Here is a 17,874-nt window from a genome sequence, read left to right as displayed (position 1 = left end):
GTGAACATTGGGGTGCATGTGTCTTTTTGAATTATGGTTTTCTCAGGGTATATGCCCAGTTGTGGGATTGCTGGGTCAAATGGTAATTCTGTTTTTCTATTCTACTGTTCTCCATAGTGGCTTTATCAATTTACATTCCCACCAACCGTGCAAGAGGGTTTCTTTTTCTCCACACCCTCTCTGGCATTTATTGTTTGTAGATTTTTTGATGATGACCATTCTGACCGGTGTGAGGTGATACCTCACTGTAGTTTTGATTTGCATTCTCTAATAATTAGTGATGTTGAGCATCTTTTCATGTGCCTCTTGGCCAGCTGTATGTCTTCTTTGGAGAAACGTCTATTTAGGTCTTCTGCCCATTTTTTGATTGAGTTATTTGTTGTTTTGATATTGAGCTGCATGAGCTGTTTGTATATTTTGGAGATTAATGCTTTATCCATTGATTCATTTGCAGATATTTTCTCCCATTCTGAGGCTTGTCTTTTGGTCTTGTATGGTTTCCTTTGCTGTGCAAAAGCTTTGAAGTTTCATTAGGTCCCATTTGTTTATTTTTGTTCTTATTTCCATTACTCAAGGAGGTGGGTCAAAAAGTAGGGCCATCAAGTTTTAAGAGGGGTACAAACTTCTCCTCTCCTTGGCCTGTACAATGCCTCGTCTGCACAGACTCATTAAAGTGGGTTCTAGATTTAATGTGGAGTAGAACCTGAGTTCAACCTCTTGGCTGTGTGACCTGGAGTTATTTTAACCTTTAGGATGGTAATACATATTCCAAACCCAGTGGTTGAGGATTAAGCAGTGCAAGGGAAAGCATCTAGTGAGGTTCCGTGTTTGAATTTGAAGCTCTAAGGTAGCATCATTGAAGTTTTGTGCCTGAAGGGATTAATATAGTCTTCTGAGCCCTGGCCGTTGTTTAACTCTGCTTTGTATTTTCCAATTCCCATTGCTTCATCTTCAAATATTAGCAAGAAGGTTTATCTTTACAGATGAAGGAGTTTCTGGAGATGACCCCTCCCACCCCTCCCCGACCCCCTCACTTGGGAGCAGAACACATTTCCTAGATTCCTTCACAAGCTGTCATGTTGCTTGTGAGTCCTTTGCTGGTCTTGTTAAATGGTCTGGGGTAGAGCCGAGATACTGTATTTATAGCAGTTTCTCACGTGATGCTCAGTACTTCTGGTCCATAAACTGCACTTTGAGAAGCAGAGTCTCCAGGACTTGTGTGTGTGTGTGTGTGTGTGTGTGTTCAGTGGTTGAACTTTTATTGCCTTGGCTGAACATTAGAACCACCTGGGGAACTCTGTGCTCTGTTTTTTCCCGAGAACATTGATATGAGTAAATTAAACACTGATACAAGTAAATAAGAGTCGTTAAAGCATTTACATTCATCTCTGCAACAAAGCACAAACCAAATTGAGGAGGAATTCACCCTATCAGTGGAGGATTTTTGGTTTTAAGAAGACTTACAGTTTTTGCAGACAGAATAAAATTTGCTGTGTGGGAGGCAGAGGATACAAGTGTGTATTCTAGAATAAGTTTGTCGCATACCTCTAATGAGAGCTAACCCTTCTTTACAAGGATTAACACGTATCACAAGTGATCTTATACCAGCCATCCTTTACAAGGTGGGTCCCCATCTTACAGGTGAAGAAAACAGTTCGCTGTCTCCTGCCTTCCTCTAGGCTCTTACTTCTGCTTACCTGGATCTAACGGACTCTAGGTCTTCAGCTTTCTTTCGCTTAATACTCTTTGTCCTGCTCCCAGAATAAGCTAGAGACACAGTTAGGTGTGTGTGCCTTGCAGACCAAAGCTGGTTCTCTGTTGTCTATAGGAAAAAGTCCAGACTCTGCAGCGGGTGCAGGACCCTCATCGAGCCCAGTAAACGACTTGACTCTCGAACATGACCCTATCTCCACGCCACTGTGTGTTTTACTGGTCCCTCACCTTGGAGTATCCCCTATCCTTTTTCTGGGGCGGCTGCGTTGTGTCTTCGTTGCTGCGTGTGGGCTTTCTCTAGTTGCGGCGAGCGGGGGCTACTCTTTGTTGTGGTGCGCGGGCTTCTCGTTGCAGTGGCTTCCCTTGTTGCGGAGCACAGGCTCTAGGTGTGCCGGCTTCAGTAGTTGCAGCATGTGGGCTCAGTAGTTGTGGCGCACGGGCTTAGTTGCTCCGCGGCATGTGGGATCTTCCCGGACCAGGGATCGAACCTTTGTCCCCTGCATTGGCAGGCAGATTCTTAACCACTGTGCCACCAGGGAAGTCCTCCCCTATCCTTTTAAAAATCTTACTCATCCTCTGTTCTGACTTTACGGCTGCATAACTACTATTTCATTGACTCAGGATTTTGGGGGTGCACGCGAGGGACATGTACATGTGGATTCCATTGGTATTTAAAAATGCTCCAACACCACCTGGATAGATAAGTGCTCTGGGAGTTTAGAGAACTAAAGCACTAAACATAACTAGTCCCTTGGGAGAACATAGGGAGAATTTGGCATCAAGAAGTGATGCAAGGGCTTCCCTGGTGGCGCAGTGGTTGAGAGTCCGCCTGCCGATGCAGGGGACGCGGGTTCGTGCCCCGGTCTGGGAAGATCCCACGTGCCGCGGAGCGGCTGGCCCGTGAGCCATGGCCGCTGAGCCTGTGCATCTGGAGCCTGTGCTCTGCAACGGGAGAGGCCACAACAGCGAGAGGCCCGCGTACCGCAAAAAAAAAAAAAAGAAGTGTTGCAGGAAGGGATTTGGTTTCAAGAGAAGGCTCAACTTGTTTCAAGGGAGTGTGCATGGATGAGGGAGCAGAAGTGGGGGGAGGTGTGTCTTCCTGCCCACCCACCTCCAAGGATCACCCAGAGTCTTGGGTGTGCTGCGAGGGAGGGATGCTCCTTCCAGGGTCAGGGAAAGTGGGGGAGCAAAGGCTCTGCCGTAACCTGTTTGTCTTTGCTGTGCAGTCATATCAGGATCCTCTTACCTGGCTCTCATAGCATCCCCTTCTCTCTCCTGTTCTCGCAGGTATAATTACTTCAGGCCTCCAGGATGGCGATCCAGTTCCGCTCACTTTTCCCCTTGGCACTGCCTGGAGTGCTGGCGCTCCTCGGCTGGTGGTGGTTTTTCTCTCGTAAAAAAGAGCACCTCAGCAGCCACAACAAACAGATGGGGGCCAGCGCTGTGAAGCTGAGGGCTGGCCCTGCCACGGAGGAAGCGCTTCCCGTGGAGGACCCCTGTCCTGGAGCAGCGGCCCCGCCCCCCGGTGCCGCCCAGCCACCTGAGAGGGAGCTCCCCACCGCCAGCAAGCCCCCTGTGGAGCCGCCGGCCCCGCTGCGGGCACACCCGCCCTACCGGCGATCAGAGTCCTCGGGCGGCCTTCCCAGCACCGCGGACACGAGGTTTCGACCAGGACCACGCAAAGAGGACAGTGCAAGGGTGGAGCTCGCTCTGACGGGTGACGGAGCCAAGTCCGCTCCTCTAGAGTGTCCCCTGCCGTCCCCAAAAGGCGTTCCGTTCCCCCACGAAGCAGCTGAGGTGTGTAATCGAGAGACCGTGATGGGCAGGCCGGCAGGGCGGCGCCGGCAGGGCCAGTCTGCAGCCCCCGCAGAGAAGGTGGACCCTGGGGAGAAGACCAGGGAGATGGGTGGCGCCGAAGGCACAGGTGACGCAGTGACGGGAGAAAACGTGCCGGAAGAAGGTCCCGTGTCCCGGGAGCAGGGCCCCGAGTTGCCGAGCAGCAGAGCCCCCAGCCTGGCTCCCTTGGGAGGAGGGGGAGAGAAGGGGAGCAGCCTGCTGGCGGTGGACGAGGACCCCGTGGGGAAGTTGCCGAGTAGCTTCGTGGAGTCGGCCCACTCGGAGCTGGAAACGCCCGATGAGACACCAGCGCCCCGGGTCAGGGGGAGCAGGGGCTGGGACGGAGACTTCAGCCGGGAGCTGGGCAAGGAAGAGACCTTGGACAGAAACGAGCAGGTCGAGCAGGCTGCCCTCCAGATCATCTCCAAAGTGATCTTGGAGGCCACCGAGGAGGTGCTGACCACCACGATGGGCAGGATCGCGGGTCGGATGCATCAGGCCTCGGCTGCTCAGCTCCAAGGGCCGAAGGAGGAGAGCTGTGCCCGAGCCCACCAGAGAACTGCCCTGGGCCAGGATGCCGCGGAGCCTGCTCTGGCCACAGCGGAGGCAGCCACGGGCCCGGTGGACGCCACCTTCCCCTCCGCAGACCTGCTGGCAGAGGATCTGCCCCCACCAAAGACGTACGTGAGCTGCCTGACCAGCCCTCTGTCCAGCCCCACGAAGGACAGGAAGCCAAAGAACTCCGCGCACCACGTCTCCCTGGCCCCCTGCCCTCCACCGGCTGCCTCCCTTGGAGAGTCACTGGACGAGGCGAGCATCCTGGCGGAAGATGCCGCCTGTGTCACCTGCGTGTCCAGCAACGGCCAGGGTGTCCCCTCCGTGGCCTCCTCTGGGCAGTGCTCAGATTCTGTCAGCACTTCGGGGCTCGAGGACTCTTGTACAGAGACCACCTCCAGCCCCAGGGACAAGGCTACCACCCCGCTGCTGCCAGAAAGTACTGTGCCCTTCAGCAACGGGGTGCTGAAAGGGGAGCTGTCGGACCTGGGGGCTGAGGATGGATGGACCGTGGGTGCGGAAGCAGATCATTCGGGAGGTAGGAGGGCCTGGGGTGTCCCTCAGAGGACCAGGGGGTCTCCCTTTATTTGGTCGGGAAAGGCAGCCGGCCTGCCTCCGCTCCTTGTGTAAGTGATGACGCTCTTCAATGCTGTGTCTCAGCCAGCCTGCAGAAAGTCGGGGTACAGCCTAGAGCTGGTGGGTAACTTGAGAAGTTAAGCTGCCCTGAACCCCCAAGCCACGGGAACTGTAACTTGGTTCGTCAGCCAGGGACCCTTCCCAGTCCTTCCGAAGGAACCAGCTCAAAGTTGGGTTCACCCATTAACCTGAGTGTGTCTCTCTCTTAAACACTAAGCTCGTAATAGCTTTTTTTCTAAAAAGGAGAGGCCTCCTCAGCTTTAATCCCCTTGAGCGCCAAGGATGGGTAAAGCTTGTTTTATGGTTTATTTCCTTATCATGTTCTTGTTCCCATGTCTTCGCCTGCTTTCCTTCTCCAGAAGCTCTTTCGGGGTAAGTGCCCAGAGAATGGCCACAGCCTTGAATCCTTGCGGGAGGCTCACGCCTCCCTGCGTGTTGCTGTCACCTGTTCCTTCGCAGAGAACCTCAGCCATTTCCTTTCTGTGCAGCTGCAGTTCCACCCCCGGGAAAGGGGCACTTTGGTAACGAAGTGTCCACTGGGTTTCTCGAGTGCTGACCCCAGCGTAGACAGGTCAGCAGCTCCTGTCCCCGGTTTTGCAGCTTCCCTGGGGTATTTTCATTGATCTCACGGAAAGAGGCCATGGATTCCCTCTGTGGGTATCCAGCTTGCTTGTCCTGGAGCCACTCCCTACCGTTGCGGCTCCAGGAAGGTCGGGACTCTTGGGAGTATTACTGCTTTCAGCAGCCTCTGGTGTGTACCACACGCTACAGGTTGTCACCTGTAAGATGCTGTTGTTAAGATGCTACTGTTTTGTGTGTACCTCCACAAGAAGAAAGAAATGCTGCTGCTTATGAGGGTAGGAAGCCAGAGACCGAAAGATGCACCCAACTTCAGGAAGCATCTTAAAATGGGTGCAAATCTTTTAGGAATAAAGGAGCTTCCCTTTGCCTCTTGCCCCTCAGCCTCACCATGCTGACTCCAGTTTGATTGTAGTAGCTACTCAGATGTGTCCAGGCTGCAGGGGAGAGAGTGGTGAGCGGGGAGGCGTGGGCATGGCAGGTGGGAGCATGGTGGAGCCACCCGCTGAGCACTAGCTGTGCCCGGCTCCAGGCTCCAGCCTTCCAGGATTCTCCGCAGTAGCCCCGCCTTGGGCGCGAGGAAGTCAAAGCTTAGAGTGGCCCAGGGACCACCCAGCTGAGTGGAGCCGGCCTTGCCGGAGTTCCTGGTGTGGTTGGAGCCGCCTCTAGGTGTCACTGGGGTGACAGGCCCGTCCTGTTCCGTCGGGCGGCGGCTGGGGGCCGTGTACGAGCCGAGCGCCCCGTCAGCCACCTCTGGTCCTAGCAGGTCGGCTAAGCAGGCTTCTCTCCGAAGGGGTGGTGTTCCCTGCGCGAAGCCCGTCTGAGCCCCCGGGGTTGAAGGGGTCACTTCACGGTGACTCGTCCTCGGCTGGCAGCAACGCCTGCCTCCTCGGCACCCAGGCAGCGTGTGGATTGCTCAGCAGAGGACCGTGTCCGTCCAGGGTTTGGAGAAGCCGTGTGGAAGACAACCTAGTTAGCAGACTCTGAGGAATCACCTCCTTCTGGCAGTTGGGCCTTCCCTATTGAAGCCAGAGCCACTTCTCTGAAGCTGGTCTGGCCCCCGTTTTCTGAGATGGGCCCCTTGGCACGCCCCACGCGGGAGTGGAGCAGCCCCTGTCGGAGCCAGTCCCGCTCCCCGCTCTCTCCTCTCGGGACCGGGACCGAACTTCCGCTCCGGTTTTGAGCAGGCCCAGAAGAGCACTCAGAGGGGCGGCACGAGTCAGGCCTAAGCAGAGGGGAGGGGGGCCTCCTTCTGTCACCTTCTCTGGCAGGGCCCTGTCCAGGATAAGGGCGATGGAGGACTCTCTCTAGCTCTGCTCGGCCGAAGGCCACCGCCTGTGTGCCCAGGCCTGGGGCCTTGGGGACCAGGGGGCTCTTCGTCTGAGGGGCTGCATAGTTGGCAGGGTGCGGACCAGCTGTGACGGGTTGGTCTCCACGGGCACCTGAACCTTCTTCCAGCTGCTGAGACCGTGGGACCTGCTGGCCCCCCTCCCCGCCATGGGCCCCCCTTCCTGGGCCAGCGTCACTCTCTTCGTAGTTCACCACTTGTCTCTGCTCCAGCAGCTGTGCTGGGCGCGGCTGCCAATTAAGCAAGTGGGACTGTAAGTGACAGGCTAAAATTAGGTGTCTCTACACCCCCAGGCCTCCTTTCATTGGGGACTGTTCTGAGCCTTCTAGACTCTGAGTTGACAGTCACCTGCCAAGTTTGAGGGAGGGGGCAAGGGGCGGGGGCCTCCCGGGAATGCGAGTTTGGAAGTTGGATGTTATTAACTGCTCTGGCTGGTGTCTGTGTGTCTGTGCTTGTTGCTTCCTCCCCTGCAGGTTCGGACGGGAACAGCATGGATTCGGTGGACAGCTGCTGTGGCCTCAGGAAGCCTGACGGTTTCCAAAATGCCCAGGCGGGCTCCCATCCCAAGAAGGTCGACCTCACCGTCTGGGAGATCGAGGTGCCTAAGGTAAGGGCTGTGAGCTCTCGGTGCCCCCAGGCGCAGCGTCATCGGGCCGGGGGCAGGGGTCTGAGGGAGGGGCCGTAAACCGGAAGAAGCCCCCAGGGAGCCAGAGGCTGAAGGGATGGGAGCGCTCCACTTTGCCGGGGTCCAGAGAACTTCCTGCGGAGTGGAACCCCTCCGGCTGCCTTTCAGGAGCGTCCTCTTCACACTCGCAGGCCTGCTCCCCTCCTCTGGGGCTTTTCTCGTGGGCCTGGGACTCAGATCTGTTTGGGGATGGCAGCAAGACCGGACTGAGGGCAGGGGCCGGCCGGGAGTCCCCTCAACGGCTCTTCTCATGCTCTCCAACGCAAAGTGTGTTTTATGACTGGGCACAGCATAAACCTGTATCTTACAGGGCTTGAGAAGTATAGCAGTGTAGGAAGAAAATAAAAATCAGGCTCTAATTCCACCCCCGAGAGTGACTGGGAAGACTTTTATTTCCTTCTCATCTTGCACCCTGTGGTTTTTAAACAAAACTAAGATTATGTTGCTCTAATTAATGCTTTTAAATATTTAACACTTTAGCTTTCTGAGTTATTCTTTGAAAATGTAATTTTAACTGCATTATGCATTGTGTAAGTGTCACTTTACTTCACCAGTCCCCCAGTTCCAGGGTGCTTAAGTGGTTCTAGCTTCTTTTCTAACTTACATCTTACTAGCTTGGTCTTGATGTCTGTCTCTGGGGCTCAGAAATAATTGGCCGACTGCATTCTCCTGAGGCTCTTAGCTTCCCACCGAGGTGGAGACTTGGATTGGTTTGAACTCGGGGTCTAGGGGGCTGCTCTGCCCTGCGGTTCTGGCTCCCTGAGTTCTTTCTTCCCCTGGTCACCCTGATGGCAGTCCTGCCCTCTTCTCCTTCAGTGGTTGCAAAGGGCACGCCCAGGCAGCTCTGGGTGAGGAGTGACCGTGTCCCTAGCGGCTCCTCGGGGTGGGGTCGTTGGGGAATGTTTCAGGGCTCGTCTTAACATTGTGGCTAAGTGTGGAGCCCAAGGGCTCTTTCATGGACCTTTATTTTCAAATCGAGCCTCTTCTTCGGACCTGAGCAGACGTGGAGGGGCGGACGACTTGTAAATCAAACTTTGTGCTAGTGAAACATCTCATAGTGTGGATCTGGGAGGAGAAAATACTGCCTCTGCAGCTTCTGAATACGGGCCCCGCTGTCGGGGATGAAGTGGAAACTGCCCAGGCCTGGAGCCATACTGCCTAGTTCAGCTGCTTGGTAGCTGTGTGAGCTTGGGCCAGTTCCTTAACCTCTCTGGGTTTGTTCCCTCAACTGTAAAATGGTGATAAACACATGCTGTTTGTTTCATACATTTACTCTGAGTAAATGTAAGTGCTTAGAACGGTGCCTGGCAAGTGAGTGCTGACGTGTCAACAGATATTATGTTCGAGCCTGACCTGGTATAAAACAAAGGCAGGTCTTGGGGATGCAGGGAGTTGATTTCTCGTTGAGTTCTCATCTTTCTTTCTCTCTGGAAGCACCTAGTTGGCCGGCTGATAGGCAAGCAGGGACGGTATGTGAGTTTTCTGAAGCAGACGTCTGGTGCCAAGATCTACATCTCAAGCCTTCCGTACACCCAGAACGTCCAGATCTGCCACATAGAAGGTCAGTGGCAGCTGCTGCCCTGTGTTGGGTTTTCTTACCTGAAGTGTAAGTAACTTGAAGCATTTGAGTCCCGGTTGCTCCGCTTTTGGGATTTAAGTCTCTGAGTGGAAAGCCTTGCTTCTCACCCTAGGTGAAGGGAGTGGGGCTTCCCTTTACCCTCATTTCCACTTCTGGTGCTTGAAAGAAACTCGGGTTCCCCCCCCCCCCCCCCCCCCTCCCGCCAAGCCTGGTCTTCTGGTCAGGAAAGGTGTGGGCACTCAGGGGCAGGCCAGGGGTCCTGGGTTGATGGTCGATGAAGGCTGGGCCTCCCTGTCTGCTAGGCTCCTGTTACCGTGAGTGTAGTCACAACAGTAGAGGTCTCGTTTGAAAGGTCAACAGGCGGCAAGCTTCTTGAGATGCCTTTCATCCGGAGGCGAGGCCTGGCATTTTGGCACATTACAGATGGACCCGAACTCTAGGAAAAGTCCCGTGCAGTAGGGGGGTGTGCCTGAGTGCCCTTCTGCTGTCTGTCTTACCCCCGTGGCTGTGTCCTGCTTCCCACACCCCACTCAGGCTCTCAGCATCACGTGGACAAGGCACTGAGCTTGATTGGGAAGAAGTTCAAGGAACTGAACCTCACCAACATCTACGCTCCCCCACTGCCTTCGCTGGCACTGCCTTCTCTTCCGATGACTTCCTGGGTGAGCATGCCTCTGGGGGCCGGGGCTGCCTCTGCCCCTTTCCCCCAGCCTACCCCAAAGAGGAGACTCCCGAGACCGTGGGCCAGGAAGGCCGGGAGCACACTGACGCCTGTGCCCTCTCACCTCTGCCCTCCACCGGTCAGTTCTGCTTCTGGCCTGTGTTCTCTGGATCGGGTTGAGGGCCGGAGTGCTGGTAGGAAGCCACAGGCCTCTCGGTCCCTGCTGCTCGGAAGGACCACTCTCCCCTGGCTCTGGGCACCCTGGGCACCCTTCGTGTTTTCAGGGCATTTGCCTAGAGAGGATTATAGTCTGTCCAGACTGGGTGTGTGCAGGCTGGCTCGGGACTCCTTAAAGCTGGTGCTGTGTCCTGGATCACCTCTGAGACCTGGTTGGGACCCATCGTTTTGGGCTCGAACGGGCTCTTACTGTGTCGTCGTTCCTTCCTCCTAGTTGAGCCAGGTCTAGCGGTGGCCCTGGTGAAGGCTCCCCTTCGCCTTCCTGCCTCACGGGAGGTTCCTGGGTCATAAAGGAGAAGAATCCCTGCCTCCGCCCCCACCCCGGAAGCCCTGGCAGAGGGGTAGCGGGTTCATCGGGGGCCTGCGTGCTGGGGCTGCAGGCTCTCTGGGGCCTGTCATCCTTCCCTGCTGTGTGCCCCCAGCCCTGCCGAGCCCCGTCTCACCGGGAGTAGAGCCGTAGGGTTCTGAAGGCCGAGAACACTGCATTTCACAGGTGGAGTGAATGTGCAGCTCCGAGCAAATGGCCTCCCTGGATTTTGTTTAGGGGAGGGTATCTTCCTCCCTCCAAAGACCCTTGTGCTTTGCGGGGAGAGGTGAATGTCCCTTTCCTTTCCCATGGGTATTTGGGAGTGGGCTGAACCCCACTCCGTGCTCCACTTCTGAATCATAGGGTTTTTCCCACCAGGTTCGACCACAGACCCACTCTTTTTTTAAGTAAGTGAGTGGTTGGTAAGGCTTCCTCCCCTTGTGCTCTGTGGCTGGGTGGGACTGGAGAGGTGCCTCTCAGCCGGCACACTGAGAGGACGGGGGCGGGAGCGGCGGGGAGGCACAGAACTCTCAGCCCTGAGGCTCTTTTTGTGGCCACCTGGCTGGGAGGTGGAGTAGATGCCCTGCTGTGTCCAGCGCACCTGGATGTTGCCTTAGTATTGGGGAAGCTAGTGCCTTAAGGACAGTTTTTTTTTTTTTTTTTTTTGAGAGACCAGTCTTGGCCTCTTCTAGGGTCTTTAACATGGGACCTCGCACCGAGCAAACCTACATTCCAAATCCCAGAGTGGGAATGAGTTGGGAGGATGTCTGTGGAGAGTCGAGAAGAACAAATGACTCGGACTGTGCAGACCTTGACAGTGGACCTGACCTGAGGCCTCTGCTTGCTGGTAGAAAGGCAGAGCAGAGAGATGGCTGTCAAACCAGAGCTCCTGGGGTCAGCCGCAGGTCCCAGTGAGCTGGCTGAGGGGTCCGAGGGCTGGTCTACCTCTTATTCTTGTTCGCAGTGGCCACCTCATTCCTGTTTGCCTTCCCTGGGTCTTACAGGCTCTTGAAGAGGCGAGGGAGGGAAGTTGTGCCCAGGCCAGTTGGGAGGCGGGACGTTGCATCCACAGCTGGCTCCTGGGAGCCTCTCTGCCCAGCTGAGCTGAGGCCGCCTCTAGTGGTTACTTGTGGTATTGCAGGGCAAGGGCCACAGTGGAGCCAAACACTGCACAGCTAAAATAGTTTTCCTTGAACCTCTGTCAGCCTCTGGGTGCCATGTTGCTTTGGGTAGTCATGCCTTTTTCAAAGATGTGCCAGTTCAGAGACTTCCCCTGGGGCCTCAGTGCTCATCCCAGACATGAGAAGAGTTGCTGCCGTGCTCACCGCCCCTCTCCTCTGCAGCTCATGCTCCCGGATGGCATCACTGTGGAGGTGATCGTGGTCAACCAGGTCAGTGCCGGGCACCTGTTTGTACAGCAGCACACACACCCTACCTTCCACGCACTGCGCAGCCTGGACCAGCAGATGTACCTCTGCTACTCGCAGCCTGGAATCCCCACCTTGCCCACCCCGGTGGAAAGTAAGTGCTGTCCCGGGGGTCAGAGGGGAAGCTGGGCTCTGGCCAGGCTTGGGGAGAAGCTCTGGGGGGTCTCCTGTTGTTCTGCCCTTGGTCTTGACCGAGAGGAGGCTGTTTTGGACCCTTCATGGGAGCAGCATCCCTGGGTTCTTGCTGTCGGCATGGAGTGTGCTGGGCTGAGTTTCCTGGCTAGCCCAATATGGCGTTTCCATCGGCTGACGGAGGAAAGGGGTCAGAGTAGAGTGTTGGCACCTGGGTTTGGACCCAGCTCTGCTACTTACCTGTTGAGTGGGGCCGATGCCCACTTGATCTGGGAATTGCAGTTGGCTACACAGGACCTGATGCAGATGCAGGCCCCATAGAAGATCCCCAAAGGCAACAAAGTCCTGTGGTGGGTTGGGTCGTCTCTAGTGGACAGGTGAGAAAGTCAGTGACGTGCCCAGGTGGTCCCTGCGCAGGAGCTGTTACCTTTGTTGCCCTCGTTAGCGGGAGGGAATCGAATGTTGAAACGTGTCTCTAACCCACCCCATCAGGGGCTCCTAACCTGGAGCCCCCAGAGGGCTTTAAGGCGTGAGGAAAACCTTTGAAATTTCGGTAGCATTTTTTATGGGTTTTCTTTTAGAGGAATAAGGATTTCACTTTTGTCAGATTCTCTGATGTTGCTTCAGCCCAGAAGTAAAGACCAAACTGGAGGCCAGGAGGTGACTACGTCAGGGGCTGCCTTTAAGGGTTAGGACACAGTGTGGCCAGCTGTGTCACAGACCCCCACCCCTGCTGCGCCAGGGTGCGGTTGGTGACACTTGGGGGTACTTGCTCTCTGGCCTGGTTGGCTGCCCCGGGCATTAGTGCTCTCAGTACCTTCCTGAAGCAAAGGCCAGAAGAAGTGGGGTTTAGGCCTGGGAGCCTTCCGACGAGCCCTCCATCTGAGTTGTCGTGGGCCAGAGCAGGTGCTAGCAACCAGCCACTGAGATCTGCACTTGGAGGCTCTCGATTTTTTTCTGGGACACTCCCTTTAAGGAGTATAAGGCAGATTTGCTGGTCCACTCCCTGAATTTTGGAATTTACTTGGTTTACTCCAATTAATCTGTGTCTACCTCTGGCTTCAGTAAGTCTCAGAGTAAACAGACGTGGATGAACACTTTTTGGTCTGGGTAGCTTTTTGGGCGGCGCAGATGTGAGGCGGGCCAAGTCCTTCCCTTGGGGGTTGCTTGCTGTCGCCCTGCCCTGCGCCAGGCCTTTGCACATGCTCTCGTCCTGCCCTGCAGTAACGGTCATCTGCGCTGCCCCTGGCGTGGACGGTGCCTGGTGGCGAGCCCAAGTGGTGGCCTCCTACGAGGAGACCAATGAAGTCGAGATTCGCTACGTTGACTACGGTGGATACAAGAGAGTGAAAGTAGACGTGCTCCGGCAGATCCGGTGAGTCGGGTGTGGTTTCTGCAGAGCTGGAGCCTGGGACGTGGGTTGATTCTTCCCTGCTGCTGCCTACTCTGTTTTAGCAGAGTATGATATAAACAGACTCCATGCTCGCCTCAGCCAGACGGAGCTAGAAAGGCCCGTCTGGTAGAAGAATTCCCCCAAGCGTCATTAGGCAAAAGTGAGGCGGCTTGTCTTTGGGAGCTGGATGCAGGCAGCGCCTCTGAGGCCAGGCCTGTGGCAGGGCGAGCTGGGCGCTGTGGCCTGCTTCCTGTCGTGTGTACCTCTGTGTGGCTTCACCCTGGGTTGTGGGGGTCACGGCCCTAAGCAGAAGGCGAACGTCAGCCCAGAGTGAGTCAGCCGTGAAGTCCGTGTTCAGCTTGTGCCTTTCTTGCCTTTCTAGGTCTGACTTTGTGACCCTGCCGTTCCAGGGAGCAGAGGTCCTTCTGGACAGCGTGATGCCTCTGTCAGGTAACAGGTGGGGCCTCTGGCTTGGGGGGGCGCAGGCAGGTGTTGAAAGTAGGTCTTTCTCTTTGAGACCCTCGTTCTCACCTACAGGGCTTAAGCAAACACAGATTGCTGCCACTCTTCCGATGGAATAGGTCTGGGCGGAAGCCTGAGAACTCACATTCCTAACGAGTTCTGCAGCGATGCCAGTACTGCTGGTCCATGGACCACCCTTTCAGGTCCACTGTTCTAGACTCTGCCCAGGCCTCCAGCTTTGAGAGGCTTCCGGCTTCCAACAGAGGCACCTACCAGAACGGGGCTCATAAGACGTTCCCAGACCTTAATCCTGCCCCTCCCGTCCTCACTGCCTCTCGCCTTGGGTATGTCCTTGTACGAGGACGTGACCTGTATAACCTGACAAAGAATGTGGTCTGCGTGCCCTGCCCACTTAGAGTCACTGCCTGAATTGGGCTGTGTGGCCAGCTGCCTCGATCTGAACTCCACCTACATCGCTCTGGGAGCTGGTTGACCTTTGGCCACTGGCCTGTGTCTCCGTGCTCTCGCCTGTAAAGCGTGTTCTTGATTCGGTGTGAGAACACATACAACGTGCTCAGTCCACATGGCCCCCAAATAAGTGGCGGTGGTGGTGGTATTTCCGCTGAAGGCAGAGTTTCTGTCCCTTTGGCCCTCCGTCCCCCAGCGGTTGGCATGCAGCAGGCACCCCGAGTGTACCCACTTGGAGCCCCGGGGAGGCTTGGGGCTCTGAACCTGGCGTAGGTGTGGCTACGCCCCATGGAGTTCTTAAGTCCGCGGGAGCGTGCGAAGTCTTCTGCTTGGAAAACACCTGCAAGCTGTGTGAGTGACGAGTGCCTCGCCTCAGTGGGAGTCTAAATGCTGCTTTTCCTTCCAAAGATGATGACCACTTCTCACCTGAGGCGGACGCAGCTATGAGCGAGATGACAGGCAACGCAGCACTGCTGGCTCAGGTGTGTGGCTGGGGGGCGGGGGCCAGGCCGGACAGGGTCTGTCTCAGGAGCCTCCTCCCTGGCATCTGCAGTCCCTCCCGGCCTCGCCTAACTCTCTGGGCTTCTTGGGAACTGACTTTTCGGTGCCTGCTTTCCTGTGCCTCACACCCCGGCTTGGCCAGCAGTCTCTAAGGAGAGGTGCATGGGGTAGCTTTTAAACATGGTGTGGAGGGTTTTGTTTTTGTTTTTGTTTTCAGGTGACGAGGTATAGTCCAACCGGCCTTCCTCTGATTCAGCTCTGGAGTGTGATTGGAGATGAAGTGAGTTCTGTCCTTCTTTCCCTTTGAACGCCCAGAGACGCTGTTGGTGGCCACAGTTGGGAGTAATGCTAGTGTCATCATAGTGGGTAGAGGCCGGAGATGCTGCTAAACATCCTGCAGTGCACGTGACAGTCCCCACAACGGAATGTCCGTGAGCCCTCCTGGACCTTGTCCATTTGGGTTTTCTCCTTCATCTCCTGGTACTAAAGCCTAGATTTCCTCAGCCTGTTGGAAAGGCTGTTTGCATGCCGACAGAACCCGTAAGTGAATCCCCTGTTGGCCCAGAAGATGAATCAAATTTCCACCCCATGACTCAGGCGCCCGCTGTGAGGGGGGAACCCACGCTGGCTTGGGGAGTGGTCCCTGGTGCCGTGGCCATGCTCTCCAGAGACCTTTCTCTCCTAGGTGGTGTTGATAAACCGGTCGCTGGTGGAGCGAGGACTTGCTCAGTGGGTGGACAGCTATTACTCGAGCCTCTGACCCCCTCCCCACGCCGCTTCTGGAGTCTTTTTTGCACTGTTGAAGTTGGGCTTGGTACTCAAGGCAAAGACTTTACATCAGAATTACAAACATTTGTCCTCCCCCGAAAGTCCTTTCTTTCTGTACTGTAGTCACGTTGAGATGTTTCATCTCTGAGACAAGGAAAGAACTGTGGGTTCTTTTCAAAGCCATAGGCTGGCGCGTAACAAGCCAGTCGGCTTAACCTGGTTGCAAGCTGTTTATTTAAAACAAAAGTGGAAGCAAAACTGTCTCAACTAGGTTGTCCTGCCCCCGCTCCATTCCGTTCCTCCATTATTCCTATTTCCTCCACTACCCAAACCCAAACCCCTGTAGCAGACAGGCCAGGGGAGGTGTTGCTTGCTTGTGGGGAAGGGTCTCTTTTACCTTCAGAGTCTATCTTCAGGGAGCAAGACACGAACTGACTGATGGGCATCGATCACTTGTACAGCTTGCAAATGAATTTATGATATTTAACCGTTTTTTATAAATTCCGTCTAGGTCTCTAAGAAGGCAGACTTTTTAATGCATCTGTAAATACAGAGCAATCATACCTCCAGCCTCGGTCAGTGGGAGAGGGGGGAACTGTTGTCTTGCCAAGCCTGTTGTAATTTGTAACCATTTTCTATTTGTGCAAACTCTGTAAATATGTTTAAAAAATGTAATTATTTTGTACAAGATACACTGGAGAACAAAGGGAACCCACGATTTTTCCACGTCCCACGTTGTCTGTGAGCAGAAGTTACTTGTGCCGGCTACCGCTGCCCGTCCCAGCTCCCATCGCATCCTGCATACCTGACAGGGTGACTGTATGGTATAGGTGTGATCCGGGGATTTTTGTTTTTGTTTTCTTTCTGTACAAATTTGTTTAAAAAAAAAAAAGAAAAAAAAGCAGTTCATTGAATTACCTTGCAGTGGTGTGTGTTTGATTCCTTTTTGGACTGAGTTTAGCAGTTTAATTAAGCTTATATAAATCTCGAATTGTGTACCTTGTAACTTCGAGTCCCTTTTTTTCCATGGTGAAACAGGGGAGTGAAGGATGGTTGTAAGTGTGATGGGCTGTAGGGTCCCAGCTAAACTAGGAGACCCATGGCTCCTTTGAAGACAGTTTAGCCAGAAGTCTCCGTCTGGTATTTTCCCTGCCTTGGCCCCACACGGTGGCAGCCAAGCTTCCTCTGGCTTCCCCAGTGATGGTCTCAAATAGCCAGGCTTGAGTTTAAAGCACTGGTTTCCCAAATTCTTTGTGCATTCCTAATAGATCTGTGAAGTTATTTAAGGTACTGTAGTGCTAAGGATGATATAAAAAAAATACATTTACATGGTGAGAGCAGAGCTAAGTCTTGATCCAGGGGCCCCTCCTCTTAAAGGTAGGTCCAGGCCTCTGTGCCTCTGGGCTTGCCCACCCCTCCAGGGGTCTCTGGAGAGCTGAGATAGCCCCGGGGTCCTCCTGCAGAGCTGCAGCCACTCTCCCAAGCTGTGGGGACCAAGCGGTGAAAATAAGAGCCTCAGTTTCCCTCATCTGTGGGATCAGATAATGGTACCAACCTCGTAAGGCAGTGAAATGAAACGGAAGTGTTGGGTTGGCCAAAAAGTTCGTTTGGGTCTTTTTCTGTAAGGTGTTACGGGAAGACCCGAATGAACTTTTTGGCCAGCCCAATGTCTCTCCTTGCACAGAGCTTGGCCCACTGCCAGCTCTCATGTGGTCTTACCTGCCGACAGCCCTAAGTCCCAGCGGCAGTTGGGTGTGACTTCGGCCAAGGTGGATTATACTCAGGTCTAAGTTTTTTCCCTACAGTTTGCATCACTGGAGCAGGAAAGGGCGTACGGGAGCCTTCAAGCTAGTTTGAGGAGGGTTCACAAAGCTGGGTGTGTGGGTTCGGTCTCTATCTTTGCGAGCCGTGGAGGGGTTTTGAAGGTGGGAACCACGTGATTCTGGTGCAGGAGGGAGGATGGGCGAGGTGAAGGAGCAGAGACCAAAGCCAGGGTGGTGCAACCGAGACAGGCTTCCTCTGGGGTGGCTCTTGGTCTGACAAATGACGGGGCCAGGGTCCTTGGATAAGGCCCCAGGACGGGGGAGGGGAGGCCATGGGGACGCGGAGGTGGGCTGTGCTTGGTGTCTCGGGTTTTAACCTTCAGGGTTGGAATATTGGAGGAAAAGTGAGTTGGAAGTTGCTGAAAGGCATGTACTCTTCGGATGAACACTTCTTAGATTGCTGTGGGCCTTTGATTAATTTCCAGAGTTCCGAAAAAGTTGAGTTTGACCATTTTGCCGGTAATCTTGTTGCTTTTACAGAGGAGCGGGTTTCCGGTTTTACAGAGGCGCTTCTTCCACCCGGCCAGACGGCGACCTTCCGGGCGAGTACATTTTTGATAATGTTCTTTGAATTACCTGTGGGCCATCCAGGGGCCAGCTGAAGTGTGAACTTGACCTCTTGGGAGAAGCCGGGGCTGGAGAAGGGTGTAAGGGAGAGGTGGATGGCTGAGCACAGGAGCTAGAGCATCCAGCCTGTTCTCGTTGCAGGTGTTTTGTGTGCACTGTAGCCCCTCTCTGGTCCTTGGAGCCCTGCTGGGTACGGG

At 54.8% G+C, this 17,874-nt stretch overlaps 1 protein-coding gene across 1 annotated transcript; it reads left to right on the top strand.

Annotated features, from left to right (window-relative positions):
• Window positions 1-3,021: 3,021 nt before the first annotated feature.
• On the top strand, window positions 3,022-15,279 carry AKAP1 (A-kinase anchoring protein 1). Its single transcript, XM_065897436.1, has 10 exons — window positions 3,022-4,642; window positions 7,141-7,274; window positions 8,787-8,913; window positions 9,466-9,593; window positions 11,480-11,657; window positions 12,920-13,070; window positions 13,471-13,538; window positions 14,427-14,500; window positions 14,737-14,799; window positions 15,205-15,279. Exons 1-10 carry the CDS (start codon window positions 3,025-3,027, stop codon window positions 15,277-15,279), a joined length of 2,616 nt encoding a protein of 871 aa, XP_065753508.1. The 5' UTR covers window positions 3,022-3,024.
• The last annotated feature ends 2,595 nt before the right edge of the window (window positions 15,280-17,874 follow it).

The sequence above is a fragment of the Phocoena phocoena genome, chromosome 19, assembly GCF_963924675.1.
Source record: "Phocoena phocoena chromosome 19, mPhoPho1.1, whole genome shotgun sequence".
Lineage (NCBI taxonomy): Eukaryota > Metazoa > Chordata > Mammalia > Artiodactyla > Phocoenidae > Phocoena > Phocoena phocoena.
The sequence above is the reverse complement of the archived record's forward strand: the minus strand, read 5'-3'. Positions and strand labels throughout refer to the sequence as shown.